At 33.6% G+C, this 20,478-nt stretch overlaps 1 protein-coding gene across 2 annotated transcripts in view; it reads left to right on the forward strand.

Annotated features, from left to right (window-relative positions):
• The window catches only part of LOC139528343 (retinal-binding protein-like), a 54,225-nt gene that overhangs the window by 9,466 nt on the left and 24,281 nt on the right, over positions 1 to 20,478 (forward strand). Inside the window, exons 2-5 of one of the 2 annotated variants that reach the window (XM_071324283.1) lie at positions 2,902 to 3,044; positions 8,438 to 8,496; positions 9,202 to 9,293; positions 10,954 to 11,017. In XM_071324283.1, coding sequence (XP_071180384.1) covers positions 9,213 to 9,293; positions 10,954 to 11,017 — 145 coding nt within the window. In that variant the 5' untranslated portion in view covers positions 2,902 to 3,044; positions 8,438 to 8,496; positions 9,202 to 9,212. The remainder of the gene's footprint in view (positions 1 to 2,901; positions 3,045 to 8,437; positions 8,497 to 9,201; positions 9,294 to 10,953; positions 11,018 to 20,478) is intronic. The other variant, XM_071324285.1, reaches the window with a different exon arrangement.

Genomic DNA, 20,478 nt, shown 5'->3' on the forward strand with positions numbered 1-20,478 from the left:
ACAGACAATATTTTTAAGTTGAATCAATGCAGACAAGATCATTAACTAATGCTCATTAGCTAGTAGATACATTTGTCTTTTAAAATATAACTGACATATAACGATCGATCGTAATGGTGCTATGTGGATAAATTTATCAGTTTTCAAGAACAAAATTGGCAGAGCGTCATCCCTACAATGGCTTCCATTTCTACGATTGTGAGCATGAACTGGCGTAATGGGGAGATAATTTTGAAGAAGTAGAATCCTGACTGTATGAATAACATTTCTGTATACATTGTATATACAAATTGACAACGTTCCGCCTTGTGATACGCTTTTCGTACAATACTATTTTAAGGATCTACTTTGCTGGAGCTCACCTTCACTAGTTTATTCGAATGATATTTTCAAAAAATTTCTGTTATTTTATTTGCACGACAAAATGAAAGACGATATAATATCAATGGGTGTACATGCATTTTTTTTTGGCATTTTTAAAAATGTGTATTTATTATATCTCATTAAAAGGAATCCCAGAAACAAACAAAAAACTTATGTCGAGCAGTTGAACTGTGCACCGCATTTTTTTCATTATGCTTGTAAGGTGTCATTTTATCGCGCTTTTGTAGCATGTTTTCCCTTCCTGTTCATTTGCATGTCTTTTGGCAAATTCATTTTAAAAATTAAACACTCTACTGTAAAAAAGATACATATGGTAATCTTTGCATTTGAAGCACGTCTTATTTTCTTCTACCTTTAGGATAAAACTCTCATATTAATATGTGTATACCAACACGATTAATCATTTGATACAAAAAGATAGTTATATAAATACGGATATTTCTTAGAATTGAGGGTCATCCTTTAAAAGTTACGGTCATCATTTACAAATTACGGTCATCTTAAAAGCAGTTACGGTCAGCCTTGTTATGAATCGCTGATTCTGTTACGGTCATCTCGATTGTGATTTACGGTCATCTTGGCGATTTTTTCAAATCGAATTTCCCGTTTCATGCACATTTCTCAGAAGTAATTAGTGATTTACGAGTGATTCTTTTATAAATTTACATCGTTTCAATGTATGATTTGTAAAGAAAATGATATAGAAACACTTTAACAGACAATACAGAAACTGACCTAATTTTTCATCCGACATCTTGGGATGACCGTGAATGCAGTTACGGTCATCAGCTTTACCCCAGTGAATACTTCCTAATCAAAGTATAATTCTTCCCCGCGGATTATACGCCATGAAATTATGCTCGTCTTTTTTAAATTTTTTTAATGTTAAGAATTCTAAGGCTGTTCTTGAAATATATGTATAGGCAAGCGAAGTGTTGCATCAAATAGTTCTCGTCTATAGTAGACAAGCTAGAAGCCTTCACAATTTTGTATAAATTCAAACTTGAAAATATTTTGTACATTAAGCATTTGATATTAAAAATAAATATATATTATATTTTATCATAAGCAAAATTCAAAGTTTCATTTATAAAAGATTAAAATCAAACATGTTTTAGTGTACCATATCATACTGATACTGTTTAAACCTAGGACGTATATATTTGAATGTTAGCTATGCGTCCTTGGTTTAAATGTATGAAATTTTACTGTCAATCACGTGTGATATACATGCTTGTTATTATCAGAAGTCCATTATTAGACTTCTGTCATTATCAATAAATAGAACACGAAAAATGATATCATTGTCATAAATATTAATTTTCATAACCTCGATATCATAAGACAAAATTTCATGAAACTCCTTCAATGAAATATTGTCTCATTACAATATCTTGATGCACAAAATGTAACTTTGGATAACCTCCCTTTAATCTGTCCTTTTCTTGACACTTTATAGATGTGGACAACTCATTATGAAAAATTGTATTAAAGGAAAATATGTCATAAGACAATGTTTAAATTTGCTTGTCATTTACTTTGAATTAAATTGAAAATGGAAATGGGGAACGTGCCAAAGAGACAACAACCCGACCATAGAGCAGACAACAGCAGAAGGTCACCAACAGGTTTTCAATGCAACGAGAAATTCTCGCACCCGGAGGCGTCCTTCAGCTGGCCCCTAAACAAATATATGCTAGTTCAGTGATAATGAACACCATACTAAACTCCAAATTGTTACAAGAAACTAAAAGTTAAAATAATACAAGACTAACAAAGGCCAGAGGCTCCTGACTAGGGACAGGCACAAAAATGCGGCGGGTTAAAAAATTTTGTGAGATATCAACCCTCCCCCTATACCTAAGCCAAAGAAGAAAAGTAAACGTTGAAACTGCAATACTATTTTAACTTTCAGATGTCCTAATATTTGCCAATGGGTGGGAGGGGAGGACTTCGTCCTAAATGGGGTAGTATACCTCACATACCTCTCCTTTTGGTCATAATATCAAATAACATTAGACGACCGTACGGGAAGGACCCTCATAGGTTGTCAAGGTGGTTAAAAAAAATCGTCGTCGTCAACAAACATACACAAAGGTACGACACAGTTTTCAGAGACTATTTAATATGACATTGAAAGATGCAAAAAAACAAACCAGAGAACTCAAGCTCGTGCGAATTCAAGCTTAATGAATGTAACAATTCGGAATATATTTGTTTTCTTAGGTTCCGAGCGAATTAGTAAAAATATTTAGAATAAAACATATTTTCCAAAGTGATGTGGTTGCTCGGTGACGTACGCATCATGTGAAGCCATTTATTTCAAAATGTGATTCACTTGAATCAAATGGTTAATTTTCCCAATTATATAACCGATTATACAAATCATCCAACGAACTATTTGTCATGAAATATTTTCAATTACCACAAAATAAATTGCATGCAACATTTGGACAGAATGTTTAAATAGTTTAGCCATGCATGGAGTTTAGTCAACCATTTGATCTGCATTTTCAGATTATGAATAATTTGTCTACTTGAGTTTACCTATGTCACCTGTCTTGACCAACTGGTTAGAGGTGTCATGTGCCATTACGACATACTATTCTGATCGATATGCTCTATATGATTTACAAACCAGAGGACAAATACAAAAACAGGTTAGATCTACATTTAAATAATTGTTTTGATAAATGACCATAAACACATTTTTCTCAATAAAGTATAATTATCACAGTAATAAATAAATAATTTCTGTCGACTTCTGTTTCTCGCTAATTTGTATTAGACCTATTCGTAGTGTAAATAATTAATATTAGCACATCAATACAAACTTATCAACAATACCACTTGTAAAATTTCTGTTATGTTCAATGCTTTTAAAGCTTTCATTACTTTGACTGTTTATTAAATTTAATCTTTAACTTGTCAAAATAAACAATTGATTGATTTGAAATTCCCATCAAACATCAAACGTAAAAACACACGCTAAGAATTATATAAATAATGTATAAAAATATACACGTGTTGTGTACAATTAAGTTGTTATTTGTCAAATCATAATTTATGTACGAATAATCAGTATTTCGCTTAAAACATTAATATGTTTATAACCTAATTCGTTTCAACACCTTAGCTATTTCGTTCTCGGTATATATAAATTTAACACTCACACCGAAACAAATTAGACAAGGTAACACACATGTAACTTCAAAAAGGGGTTATGGATTGAAGAAAAATAATTCTGATCTCCAATTTGATGAAAACAAAAATAATTCTGGTACAACAGATGACAAAATAATATATATATATATGAATGAAGTTATATAGCTTTATAGACTTTGTATATATATATTGTTTCATTAGATACAAAATAGCTCTTCTTGCAGACAGCCATTGAAAGATGAGCCTTCAGTTCTGTTTTATTCTAAATCTTTATCCTGACTCAGAAACTCGTAAAAACGACTAAGCTAACTCGTTATTGCGCTAGTGTCTCATAAGCCTATCTAGGCTGGGTATTTGTCTTATTTTATTATTGTGTAATGTATTTTATATAATCTGTATAAAAATCTGTAGACAAGTATGTACACTTTAATAAAATAAATTATTATTTATAACGACTTCGATAATTTGCAAAGTCGTCATTATTTATAATGAGCTATCATCTAAGTCGTGGTAACGAGTAAGTTTAGTCGTAATTACGAAATGGCTAAGACATGATAAGAATTTAGCTAAGTCGGTATTACAACGTACTCTGCCATGATAACAACTTGATATAAAACTACACCATTACACTAACAGGCTTCTGTGTGTTTCACACTAGATATTAGTGCAGACTGTGAAAATAAACTTAATAGTGCTATTTAGATACATTTGAAATATGTGACAAAATTGATTTATAAACGACTCATAAACGTAAATGTGCTCCTCCTAACAGAAATTCTCTGGAAACTTTGTAATAAACAATGCTGTGATATCTGTTCCTGTTGGAACAAATATCTTACAAAATCTATATACCATTTAGTTCGTCAGGAACAAATGGTTTGCTATATTCTGTTTAGAACTAATATAATAATGGAAGTTCTATTTCATGATAATTTACATCCACCTCAAATTTAAAAACCTTTATATTACCCGTTTATGGCTTCTCGTAGCTAGCTTTGGATAGTTGCAGGATGCTCTGCGTAAAACGATAAAAATAAACGGTGCAAAACGAACATTTCTAAATATTATACCCATACCTGTTTGTGCAGATTTATCTCTTTTCACACAATATGTTATTGCTCGTAGTAATCAATATGACAAGGACAGGTATTAAGGTCATTTGTACTCATGTACAGTGACTGAAAGGTCATTTGTACTCATGTACAGTGACTGAAAGGTCATTTTCACTCATTTGAACCCTATATACAGCAGTTTTCTTGATGAACATCATATTGAAGAAAGATTTTTGGCTGATTATTTATATATCATCTGGGCTTATCTGTTTTGGGGTGTCCTATCAATATGAATTTAAACATAAAACAAGAATCATTATAACAAAAGTTACGAGAGACAATATATACAAAAGATATAGCAAATAATACAAATATATATTTTTGGAAGATGATAAACATCTTTTTTTTTAATAAATAGAATACCAGATCTTGGCAGGGTAAACGTAAACTTTTTTCTAAGGGAGCTACCATTTGATTTTTAGGGGATGGGGTAGGGGTGGGGTTGGGGGGTGGCTAGAATGGAATTTGAAAAAAAATATAGGACAGGAGTTTAGAGTTTTAAAAATGACAGGACCAATAACTTGGAAAAAAAGGCAGGAGTACAAATGATGTAAACAAAATCGGAATAAACTGATAGAAAAAGGCAGGACCGAATAGAGTGCAAAATAAAAAGACAGGACAGAGATCATAACTAAAACAAAATTCAAAATTAAGGACAAAATCAAATGGACAACTCAAAATTATATGTTTTTTATCTTCAATTGCATTATCGTTACAATTAAAACCACCTATATCATAATATTGTAAGTTCTGATACCTGACAGATTCATTTTTTAAAGCACATCACCACTGCGAAATTATGCAAATAGGCTCCTATAATGTTTCCCTGCAATATCTTGACATATATGATATTCTACCTTAAGCTCTGTTATAAACAATGTATAAGTATGTAATTTGGCATATTCACTCGAAACGTACTTATTATAGCATTCATCTTTATATAAATCAATAGCAAAGCATCTTTATCCTTAATTATACATTCTCTGATAAAATTCATAAATTTGGAATGAATTGATTTTTTTTAACTAATTAGCAAAACAAGATATATACTTACATGTATATAATCATATTTCATGTTTTGCGTCATGAACAAGTCTCATTTTGTCGATTATCTTTTTTCCATTGACAAGTTTTCTTTAATGAAAAACACAAATTGCGTCAAAACTCTTACATTACATATATAAATAGAATAAGTCCGTGAACATTGTACTTCATAGAAAATCTGAAGAAAAAACATTTGCTTCATAAAAATAAAATATTGTGTTTATTTTGAATGTACACTAAGTTACGGTTAACCTATAGCTGAACATTAGAGCCTATGGAAATGCAACTACAGTATAAACCTCAGTTACCGAAACTTATACCATAGCTATATATGGTATAATTTTCAATATTATACCATGGGTTTATTGTATCTTGACTTCTAAGAAAAAAAGAAGAATATTTTGAGTATTCTAATTAGTTGGTGTTTACTTTGCACATTGCGTATTATGTTAAGTTTGTGTTCATTTTGAGTATTGTGATCAGTAGGTGTTTAGTTTGAGTATTTTGATCAGTAGGGGTTTAGTTTGAGTATTGTGATCAGTAGGTGTTTACTTTGAGTATTGTGATCAGTATGTGTTTACTTTGAGTATTTTGATCAGCGGGTGTTTAGTTTGAATATTTTGATCATCAGGTGTTTACAACGTATTTTGAGTATTCTTATTTCTTGGTTTTTACATTGTATTTTGCATGTTCTGATTAGTTGGTATTTATAATCTAACTTTTCCTCTGTGCTCAGTTTTTGTTTAGTTGAAGTTTTGTAATTAGTTGGTATCTAGTTTTACAATTTTGTCGAGTAGGTGTGTACAACATATTTTGAATTTTTTTTATCAATTGGTGTTTATAATTTTTTTTAGTATTGTGAGGAGATGGTCTGAATTTTAAATATTCTGATCCGTTGTTGTTTATTATGAGTATTTCGATCAGGTGGTGTTTAGTTTGCGTATTGTGATCAGATGGTGTTTAGTTTGCGAATTGTGATCAGATGGTGTTTAGTTTGCGTATTGTGATCAGATGGTGTTTAGTTTGCGTATTGTGATCAGATGATGTTTAGTTTGCGTTTTGTGATCAGATGGTGTTTAGTTTGCGAATTGTGATCAGATTGTGTTTAGTTTGCGAATTGTGATCAGATGGTGTTTAGTTTACGTATTGTGATCAGATGGTGTTTAGTTTGCGTATTGTGATCAGATGGTGTTTAGTTTGCGTATTGTGATCAGATGATATTAAGTTTGCTCATTGTGATCAGATGGTATTAAGTTTGCGTATTGTGATCAGATGGTGTTTAGTTTGCGTATTGTGATCAGATGATATTAAGTTTGCTCATTGTGATCAGATGGTATTAAGTTTGCGTATTGTGATCAGATGGTGTTTAGTTTGAGTATTGTGATTAGATTGTATTAAGTTTGCTCATTGTGATTAGATGGTATTAAGTTTGTGTATTTTGATCAGATGGTATTTTGGTTGCGTTTTTTAGTCTGGGTTTTTTTTATCAGTTGAAATTTGTTGTTAACATTATTCTTCGAGTATTGTGATTAATTGGTTTGACATTTTAAAACTATTGATATAGACTTACGCTAAGTAACCGAAAAAAAAAGATATATGCCATGTTTTCTCAGTTTTAATGAAAAAAACATGATTTAAAATCGTAGAACCAATTTAATAATAGATTTATAGATGACTTGTTTCTCATGATTCATTTAAACAAAATTGTTAATCTTTTTTTTTAAAGTAGAACTATCTCTGGGTATGCACTTAACATATCATTATTTATCTGGTTGTCGCACCTCATCCGGGGTATTATCTTTCTTTTTCTCTCTAGATGCATTGTTTGTTTCACACTCCTTCGTTCTCATGATTTACTAAACCACAACATTTTATAAGCTTGATCATTGTTTATACCCAGTGCTTAACAGAGCATGTAGCTATCGGCCATTAATACTTTTTTCTAGCTATAAGAATTTATACAATCTACAAGCTTTACAAATACCAAGTTAATTGTTATGTATCATGTTTATCCGACTGGATTATTGGGGCATTTAAAAATTTAAACTATACTGAACAACAAGGTAAAGAGTTCTTTGGGTATTTTCTTAAGCTTTGCTTGAAAACAAAAACACGTGAAAAATTTCTACGAAACAAACAGCATTGTTTTTGTCTAAGATATTATGCATGTCTGTATGCATTTTTATGAACACAATTATAAGAAGCCAAATTGTCAATACGTTTTGAGACTTCGGAAAAAATATAATTACCTGTTAAGAATGATTAAAACCATCAATTGTGGTTTTTGATTTACGTACGAATAAATAAACAACCTTAAATTGAAAAGAGAAGTATTAAATGATCAACTTGTATGAGTCTTATGTTTTTATTTTTGCACAAAAATTTCATTGTCGTATATTTTTATCTTTATAACTATTTTATCTATAAAAGAAAGAGAGACATCTGTACTAGCTACGAATTTGATCTACCTATGATACTTTGAGTTCAATTGGTACGTTACGTAACATTTTGTTAAAGGTAATTTTTAATAGATTAAAAAATGAATTAAGAGATAAAACGATAGAAAAGTGTTGCCGTAATAACGTCGCTTAGCTTACACATAAGGTAACGGTCTGATAATCACTATTATGTTTACAAGCCTTATAATCTATATATTATTTTTGCATAGAAAGGGAGCCTTTAAACAGACTTTTTAAAACATCCGAATCGTATTTTGTGATTTACATTTTTAGAATGAAATGTCCTAAAGCAGGAATTTGAAAGTATTACCTAAGATCACGTGCCTCAATCGGTAAGTTTTCTTACAGGTACATGTAACATGAATGAATATTACAAGGTTAAAATGATTGTATAATTATTACTGTATAGGTTTATTTCCGGACAAATAATTAGTTGTCATTGAGAGTAGTGTATTGTGTACATATAATAATAGATGGGAAAACATATATGCACTGTGCAATGACTGGGTTAAACTAGAAAAAAATTGCATGTGTGACTTGAATTAGTGTTTCGTTGTTTTATAACTTCTGACCTAATTCAATGTAAAATCCTCTTAAGAAAGCTACATTTTAGGGGATAATAAAGCTGAGTGTGTGAAATTTAAGCAAGTTATTTTAACTATTATTTTAAAGATCGACAACATTTGTCTCGCTTGGAATATGCAGTTAGGCTTTGAAACGGTGATAGTTTGTAATGATTTATTGCCATTAAACATGTTAAACTTAATGATATTTTTGACCATTTAAAGTGTGGTTGATAATTCGTTAAAAAAATATAAGGAATAGCATTTGAGAGAAGACAACTAGAAATTAATTTGGGAGTTGTTCCAAATTGTAAGTTCTACATGTTCTAAACGGTAATTCAGTAGATTTATAAAGTATGTATATATTTTAAGCCAGATAAAGTATATACCTTGTTAACAGATCTGTTTTATATTCTAAATCAATGAAAATATGAGTCTGTATGATCATTTGCAGAATAATAATTTAATTTTCAGCAATTATCAAAATGACCGATTCCGAGATCAACTTGAACAACAATTACACGAGAAAGCCTTTAACAGCAAAAGAAGAAAAGGCCCTACAACAGGTATGATATGTATATATCTGTAACACCAACAATGACAGATAATACCGTTTTCAGATCAATGACACATAATATATTATGTATGAAAAAAATGTCATGTATGAATTCATCCTGCAACTACAAACAAATGTACTGTACAAATGACTGGTACACAAATACTTTTTTGCTATATTTGTCAAAATCAAGTGAGCGTTTGTCCTTTTACTCTACGTGAGGTTTCCGTCCTCACTTAGCTCACCTTAGGACACCTGCGTTACCTTTTGACAGATCATAGTACACCAATACTTTTTTGCTATATTTGAACATGTACTAATAAAGTCTCCTGTTACCCGCTTCAATGTTGAGTAAGAGTTTATTATTGATATTTCTTTCTGGGAAACAGTTTAGAATCATATTCAAAACAGTGTGGCTGTGGCCATTGATTGACAACCTAAATTATCCCATTGACTGGGACAGATTAAGTGAACGTTTGTCTGTAACGATCACTGCTCACTTCTTACTTATTATAGAATTTAAACTGTGGGGTCACCAAAGGTTTTTAACGCCTTTAATAATCAAAAAATCGTAAAATTAATCAGAAATAACCTTTAGGTTTTGATTTATATTATTGATATAAATCAAAACATCGTGTTATTCCTTCCTGATTAATTTTTCGAATTACTTTATTTAGGTTTTGAGAACCTTTGGTGACCCCACAGTTTCAGTGTCTTTAAAAAGTACATAGTGAGCAGTGATCGTTACAGACAAACCTTCACCTAATTTGTCCTAGTCAATGAGATAATTTAGATCGTCAATCAATGGCCACAGCCACACTGTTTTGAATATGATTCTATTTTAGGGTCCTCTTCGCGGTCCGCGTTTCTCTACGAAACAGGGGGAAAACTCGGCGAGTCATGCTTTATGTCCTTTTTCTTTTTGCCGGGATTCTAACTTATGCTGTTATGATATCAAGACAACACCACCCGCACTGTATTCGGCGCTCTAGACCATCGGTACATTTCCAACCAAAAGCATGAAGCCAAATGCATATACAAACTGCCTTATACATCTCAATGTTAACATGGTTAATATATTCTCTTCACTTGGCGTCTGGCGTACTCAATTTTCGTCCAGGTATCTATGATATTAAGTTTAATTATACCTGATATGAATTAAATCTACGAGTATAGCATTAAAATGTATACACATTATATATTAAGGCGTTTACTCCGACTGCATGGTCTATTCTGTATGGCTGAATTTGGTACAAGTATGCATGTTATAAAACGCAATTTTACTATATAATCCTTTAACTTATAATACACCTCTAGACACACTCGAGTGTTTAGACTGATAAAGCTGCAGTGAAATCCGTTTCTGTTGTAGAAGACGGAAACAAAAGTACTCATTTATTTATTGTGTTTGTCTAACGGCCAGTGGCAAATATTTCCAGAACATTAAGTCTTTGGAGAGTAACACATTCAATTTTAAAGGCAGTGATGAGTAGGTGTTTATTGTCTCTTTCTTGTTGTCTATTTTCTCTCTTCCAAATGTTATCATTCTAGATTGGATGTCATTCTTATCAGTTTGCGCTTTGGGGTTTAAACTTTTCAGATTTAACATATTGGAACATAAACTTTTCTGATATTATTGTTTATTTTTATTATTTTGTTTTTAATTCTAGTTTAGAGAAAATGTAAAGGATGTAATAGATCTAATTAATTACGATGTGGAAAAGTTTCTTCGAGGTAAGGAATGTATATGGTTAAAATTAGATAATATAAAATAGATATAGGAAGATGTGGTGTGAGTGCCAATGAGACAACTCTCCATCCAAATAACAATTTAAAAAAAAAGTAAACCATTATAGGTCAATGTACAGCCTTCAAATGCATAGTTAAAGAAATTGAAATCTAATGACAGATGTAGTCTATACGATCACTGACAAAAATTGCAACGGTCTTGAGTATTAATAAAGTTCTAAGTTCTACGTTATAAGCTAAAATGCCTTATCTAAGACATTTGTATCGCTAAGTAGAGATTGTCAAATTTACTTCGATGTAATGTTTTGCCCCAAAATACTCCACATAGCAAATAAGGAGATGTGGTATTATATGTCTGCTAATGAGACAACTAAATAAAAATCAAGATTTTAAAAAGCATCTATATTCAGCGCACGACCTCAAACAATGAGCAAAAACCCAACCTGTATAGTTACCATAAAAAAGGCTCCGGCATGATAAAACATGAAACAATTCAAACTAGAAAACCATTTGTTGCTCATTACAGAAAAAAAAGAAATGTCAGATATTTCTGATTATGGCTTAATCCAAAATATGAAGTTCTTCAAAATATTGACTCCCCATTCTTTGTTGTATATAAAAAATTTCAGTCAGTGATAGTTTATCAGGATAGTATCAATCTAAAAAGAAAACGTTCATGAGCCACATGAAAATTTCAACAACATCTCTAAAGTGGTCATATATAATATAATCCAAGACTATAGTATCAACCTCAGAGGTATCAACTTCCTACACCACAATATAATCCAAGACTATAGTATCATCCTCAGAGGTATCAACTTCCTACACCACAATATAATCCAAGACTATAGTATCATCCTCAGAGGTATCAACTTCCTACACCACAATATAATCCAAGACTATAGTATCAACCTCAGAGGTATCAACTTCCTACACCACAATATAATCCAAGACTATAGCATCAACCTCAGAGGTATCAACTTCCTACACCACAATATAATTCAAGACTATAATATCAACCTCAGAGGTATCAACTTCCTACACCACAATATAATCCAAGACTATAGTATCATCCTCAGAGGTATCAACTTCCTACACCACAATATAATCCAAGACTATAGTATCAACCTCAGAGGTATCAACTTCCTACACCACAATATAATCCAAGACGATAGTATCAACCTCAGAGGTATCAACTTCCTACACCACAATATAATCCAAGACTATAGTATCAACCTCAGAGGTATCAATTTCCTACACCACAATATAATCCAAGACTATAGTATCAACCTCAGAGGTATCAACTTCCTACACCACAATATAACCCAAGACTATAGTATCATCCTCAGAGGTATCAACTTCCTACACCACAATATAATCCAAGACTATAGTATCAACCTCAGAGATATCAACTTCCTACACCACAATATAATCCAAGACTATAGTATCAACCTCAGAGATATCAACTTCCTACACCACAATATAATCCAAGACTATAGTATCAACCTCAGAGGTATCAACTTCCTACACCACAATATAATCCAAGACTATAGTATCAACCTCAGAGGTATCAACTTCCTACACCACAATATAATCCAAGACTATAGTATCAACCTCAGAGGTATCAATTTCCTACACCACAATATAATCCAAGACTATAGTATCAACCTCAGAGGTATCAACTTCCTACACCACAATATAATCCAAGACTATAGTATCATCCTCAGAGGTATCAACTTCCTACACCACAATATAATCCAAGACTATAGTATCAACCTCAGAGATATCAACTTCCTACACCACAATATAATCCAAGACTATAGTATCAACCTCAGAGGTATCAACTTCCTACACCACAATATAATCCAAGACTATAGTATCAACCTCAGAGGTATCTACTTCCTACACCACAATATAATCCAAGACTATAGTATCAACCTCAGAGGTATCAATTTCCTACACCACAATATAATCCAAGACTATAGTATCAACCTCAGAGGTATCAACTTCCTACACCACAATATAATCCAAGACTATAGTATCAACCTCAGAGGTATCAATTTCCTACACCACAATATAATCCAAGACTATAGTATCATCCTCAGAGGTATCAACTTCCTACACCACAATATAATCCAAGACTATAGTATCAACCTCAGAGGTATCAACTTCCTACACCACAATATAATCCAAGACTATAGTATCAACCTCAGAGGTATCAACTTCCTACACCACAATATAATCCAAGACTATAGTATCAACCTCAGAGGTATCAACTTCCTACACCACAATATAATCCAAGACTGAAATATCAACCTCAGAGGTATCAACTTCCTACACCACAATATAATCCAAGACTGTAGTATCATCCTCAGAGATATCAACTTCCTACACCACAATATAATCCAAGACTATAGTATCAACCTCAGAGATATCAACTTCCTACACCACAATATAATCCAAGACTATAGTATCAATCTCAGAGATATCAACTTCCTACATCACAATATAATCCAAGACTATAGTATCAACCTCAGAGGTATCAACTTCCTACACCACAATATAATCCAAGACTATATTATCATCCTCAGAGATATCAACTTCCTACACCACAATATAATCCAAGACTATAGTATCATCCTCAGAGATATCAACTTCCTACACCACAATATAATCCAAGACTATAGTATCAACCTCAGAGGTATCAACTTCCTACACCACAATATAATCCAAGACTATAGTATCAACCTCAGAGGTATCAACTTCCTACACCACAATATAATCCAAGACTATAGTATCATCCTCAGAGGTATCAACTTCCTACACCACAATATAATCCAAGACGATAGTATCATCCTCAGAGGTATCAACTTCCTACACCACAATATAATCCAAGACGATAGTATCAACCTCAGAGGTATCAACTTCCTACACCACAATATAATCCAAGACGATAGTATCAACCTCAGAGGTATCTACTTCCTACACCACAATATAATCCAAGACGATAGTATCAACCTCAGAGGTATCTACTTCCTACACCACAATATAATCCAAGACGATAGTATCAACCTCAGAGATATCTACTTCCTACACCACAATATAATCTTCCTACACCACAATATAATCCAAGACTATAGTATCATCCTCAGAGGTATCAACTTCCTACACCACAATATAATCCAAGACTATAGTATCATCCTCAGAGGTATCAACTTCCTACACCACAATATAATCCAAGACTATAGTATCATCCTCAGAGGTATCAACTTCCTACACCACAATATAATCCAAGACTATAGTATCATCCTCAGAGGTATCAACTTCCTACACCACAATATAATCCAAGACTATAGTATCATCCTCAGAGGTATCAACTTCCTACACCACAATATAATCCAAGACGATAGTATCAACCTCAGAGGTATCACTTCCTACACCACAATATAATCCAAGACGATAGTATCAACCTCAGAGGTATCAACTTCCTACACCACAATATAATCCAAGACTATAGTATCATCCTCAGAGGTATCAACTTCCTACACCACAATATAATCCAAGACTATAGTATCAACCTCAGAGGTATCAACTTCCTACACCACAATATAATCCAAGACTATAGTATCAACCTCAGAGGTATCAACTTCCTACACCACAATATAATCCAAGACTATAGTATCAACCTCAGAGGTATCAACTTCCTACACCACAATATAATCCAAGACTATAGTATCAACCTCAGAGGTATCACTTCCTACACCACAATATAATCCAAGACTATAGTATCAACCTCAGAGGTATCAACTTCCTACACCACAATATAATCCAAGACTATAGTATCAACCTCAGAGGTATCAACTTCCTACACCACAATATAATCCAAGACTATAGTATCATCCTCAGAGATATCAACTTCCTACACCACAATATAATCCAAGACTATAGTATCAACCTCAGAGGTATCAACTTCCTACACCACAATATAATCCAAGACTGTAGTATCAACCTCAGAGGTATCACTTCCTACACCACAATATAATCCAAGACTATAGTATCATCCTCAGAGGTATCAACTTCCTACACCACAATATAATCCAAGACTATAGTATCATCCTCAGAGGTATCAACTTCCTACACCACAATATAATCCAAGACGATAGTATCAACCTCAGAGGTATCACTTCCTACACCACAATATAATCCAAGACTATAGTATCATCCTCAGAGGTATCAACTTCCTACACCACAATATAATCCAAGACTATAGTATCATCCTCAGAGGTATCAACTTCCTACACCACAATATAATCCAAGACTATAGTATCATCCTCAGAGGTATCAACTTCCTACACCACAATATAATCCAAGACGATAGTATCAACCTCAGAGGTATCACTTCCTACACCACAATATAATCCAAGACTATAGTATCATCCTCAGAGGTATCAACTTCCTACACCACAATATAATCCAAGACTATAGTATCAACCTCAGAGGTATCAACTTCCTACACCACAATATAATCCAAGACTGTAGTATCAACCTCAGAGGTATCAACTTCCTACACCACAATATAATCCAAGACTATAGTATCAACCTCAGAGGTATCAACTTCCTACACCACAATATAATCCAAGACTATAGTATCATCCTCAGAGGTATCAACTTCCTACACCACAATATAATCCAAGACGATAGTATCAACCTCAGAGGTATCAACTTCCTACACCACAATATAATCCAAGACTATAGTATCATCCTCAGAGGTATCAACTTCCTACACCACAATATAATCCAAGACGATAGTATCAACCTCAGAGGTATCAACTTCCTACACCACAATATAATCCAAGACTATAGTATCAACCTCAGAGGTATCAATTTCCTACACCACAATATAATCCAAGACTATAGTATCAACCTCAGAGGTATCAACTTCCTACACCACAATATAATCCAAGACTATAGTATCATCCTCAGAGGTATCAACTTCCTACACCACAATATAATCCAAGACTATAGTATCAACCTCAGAGATATCAACTTCCTACACCACAATATAATCCAAGACTATAGTATCAACCTCAGAGGTATCAACTTCCTACACCACAATATAATCCAAGACTATAGTATCAACCTCAGAGGTATCAACTTCCTACACCACAATATAATCCAAGACTATAGTATCAACCTCAGAGGTATCAATTTCCTACACCACAATATAATCCAAGACTATAGTATCAACCTCAGAGGTATCAACTTCCTACACCACAATATAATCCAAGACTATAGTATCAACCTCAGAGGTATCAATTTCCTACACCACAATATAATCCAAGACTATAGTATCATCCTCAGAGGTATCAACTTCCTACACCACAATATAATCCAAGACTATAGTATCAACCTCAGAGATATCAACTTCCTACACCACAATATAATCCAAGACTATAGTATCAACCTCAGAGGTATCAACTTCCTACACCACAATATAATCCAAGACTATAGTATCAACCTCAGAGGTATCAATTTCCTACACCACAATATAATCCAAGACTATAGTATCAACCTCAGAGGTATCAACTTCCTACACCACAATATAATCCAAGACTGTAGTATCATCCTCAGAGATATCAACTTCCTACACCACAATATAATCCAAGACTATAGTATCAACCTCAGAGATATCAACTTCCTACACCACAATATAATCCAAGACTATAGTATCAATCTCAGAGATATCAACTTCCTACATCACAATATAATCCAAGACTATAGTATCAACCTCAGAGGTATCAACTTCCTACACCACAATATAATCCAAGACTATATTATCATCCTCAGAGATATCAACTTCCTACACCACAATATAATCCAAGACTATAGTATCATCCTCAGAGATATCAACTTCCTACACCACAATATAATCCAAGACTATAGTATCAACCTCAGAGGTATCAACTTCCTACACCACAATATAATCCAAGACTATAGTATCAACCTCAGAGGTATCAACTTCCTACACCACAATATAATCCAAGACTATAGTATCATCCTCAGAGGTATCAACTTCCTACACCACAATATAATCCAAGACGATAGTATCATCCTCAGAGGTATCAACTTCCTACACCACAATATAATCCAAGACGATAGTATCAACCTCAGAGGTATCAACTTCCTACACCACAATATAATCCAAGACGATAGTATCAACCTCAGAGGTATCTACTTCCTACACCACAATATAATCCAAGACGATAGTATCAACCTCAGAGGTATCTACTTCCTACACCACAATATAATCCAAGACGATAGTATCAACCTCAGAGATATCTACTTCCTACACCACAATATAATCTTCCTACACCACAATATAATCCAAGACTATAGTATCATCCTCAGAGGTATCAACTTCCTACACCACAATATAATCCAAGACTATAGTATCATCCTCAGAGGTATCAACTTCCTACACCACAATATAATCCAAGACTATAGTATCATCCTCAGAGGTATCAACTTCCTACACCACAATATAATCCAAGACTATAGTATCATCCTCAGAGGTATCAACTTCCTACACCACAATATAATCCAAGACTATAGTATCATCCTCAGAGGTATCAACTTCCTACACCACAATATAATCCAAGACGATAGTATCAACCTCAGAGGTATCACTTCCTACACCACAATATAATCCAAGACGATAGTATCAACCTCAGAGGTATCAACTTCCTACACCACAATATAATCCAAGACTATAGTATCATCCTCAGAGGTACCAACTTCCTACACCACAATATAATCCAAGACTATAGTATCAACCTCAGAGGTATCAACTTCCTACACCACAATATAATCCAAGACTATAGTATCAACCTCAGAGGTATCAACTTCCTACACCACAATATAATCCAAGACTATAGTATCAACCTCAGAGGTATCAACTTCCTACACCACAATATAATCCAAGACTATAGTATCAACCTCAGAGGTATCAACTTCCTACACCACAATATAATCCAAGACTATAGTATCAACCTCAGAGGTATCACTTCCTACACCACAATATAATCCAAGACTATAGTATCAACCTCAGAGGTATCAACTTCCTACACCACAATATAATCCAAGACTATAGTATCAACCTCAGAGGTATCAACTTCCTACACCACAATATAATCCAAGACTATAGTATCATCCTCAGAGGTATCAACTTCCTACACCACAATATAATCCAAGACGATAGTATCAACCTCAGAGGTATCTACTTCCTACACCACAATATAATCCAAGACGATAGTATCAACCTCAGAGATATCTACTTCCTACACCACAATATAATCTTCCTACACCACAATATAATCCAAGACTATAGTATCATCCTCAGAGGTATCAACTTCCTACACCACAATATAATCCAAGACTATAGTATCATCCTCAGAGGTATCAACTTCCTACACCACAATATAATCCAAGACTATAGTATCATCCTCAGAGGTATCAACTTCCTACACCACAATATAATCCAAGACTATAGTATCATCCTCAGAGGTATCAACTTCCTACACCACAATATAATCCAAGACTATAGTATCATCCTCAGAGGTATCAACTTCCTACACCACAATATAATCCAAGACGATAGTATCAACCTCAGAGGTATCACTTCCTACACCACAATATAATCCAAGACGATAGTATCAACCTCAGAGGTATCAACTTCCTACACCACAATATAATCCAAGACTATAGTATCATCCTCAGAGGTACCAACTTCCTACACCACAATATAATCCAAGACTATAGTATCAACCTCAGAGGTATCAACTTCCTACACCACAATATAATCCAAGACTATAGTATCAACCTCAGAGGTATCAACTTCCTACACCACAATATAATCCAAGACTATAGTATCAACCTCAGAGGTATCAACTTCCTACACCACAATATAATCCAAGACTATAGTATCAACCTCAGAGGTATCAACTTCCTACACCACAATATAATCCAAGACTATAGTATCAACCTCAGAGGTATCACTTCCTACACCACAATATAATCCAAGACTATAGTATCAACCTCAGAGGTATCAACTTCCTACACCACAATATAATCCAAGACTATAGTATCAACCTCAGAGGTATCAACTTCCTACACCACAATATAATCCAAGACTATAGTATCATCCTCAGAGATATCAACTTCCTACACCACAATATAATCCAAGACTATAGTATCAACCTCAGAGGTATCAACTTCCTACACCACAATATAATCCAAGACTGTAGTATCAACCTCAGAGGTATCACTTCCTACACCACAATATAATCAAAGACTATAGTATCATCCTCAGAGGTATCAACTTCCTACACCACAATATAATCCAAGACTATAGTATCATCCTCAGAGGTATCAACTTCCTACACCACAATATAATCCAAGACGATAGTATCAACCTCAGAGGTATCACTTCCTACACCACAATATAATCCAAGACTATAGTATCATCCTCAGAGGTATCAACTTCCTACACCACAATATAATCCAAGACTATAGTATCATCCTCAGAGGTATCAACTTCCTACACCACAATATAATCCAAGACTATAGTATCATCCTCAGAGGTATCAACTTCCTACACCACAATATAATCCAAGACGATAGTATCAACCTCAGAGGTATCACTTCCTACACCACAATATAATCCAAGACTATAGTATCATCCTCAGAGGTATCAACTTCCTACACCACAATATAATCCAAGACTATAGTATCAACCTCAGAGGTATCAACTTCCTACACCACAATATAATCCAAGACTATAGTATCAACCTCAGAGGTATCAACTTCCTACACCACAATATAATCCAAGACTATAGTATCATCCTCAGAGATATCAACTTCCTACACCACAATATAATCCAAGACTATAGTATCAACCTCAGAGGTATCAACTTCCTACACCACAATATAATCCAAGACTGTAGTATCAACCTCAGAGGTATCACTTCCTACACCACAATATAATCAAAGACTATAGTATCATCCTCAGAGGTATCAACTTCCTACACCACAATATAATCCAAGACTATAGTATCATCCTCAGAGGTATCAACTTCCTACACCACAATATAATCCAAGACGATAGTATCAACCTCAGAGGTATCACTTCCTACACCACAATATAATCCAAGACTATAGTATCATCCTCAGAGGTATCAACTTCCTACACCACAATATAATCCAAGACTATAGTATCATCCTCAGAGGTATCAACTTCCTACACCACAATATAATCCAAGACTATAGTATCATCCTCAGAGGTATCAACTTCCTACACCACAATATAATCCAAGACGATAGTATCAACCTCAGAGGTATCACTTCCTACACCACAATATAATCCAAGACTATAGTATCATCCTCAGAGG

This window comes from Mytilus edulis, chromosome 6 (assembly GCF_963676685.1).
Source record: "Mytilus edulis chromosome 6, xbMytEdul2.2, whole genome shotgun sequence".
Taxonomy (NCBI): Eukaryota; Metazoa; Mollusca; class Bivalvia; order Mytilida; family Mytilidae; genus Mytilus; species Mytilus edulis.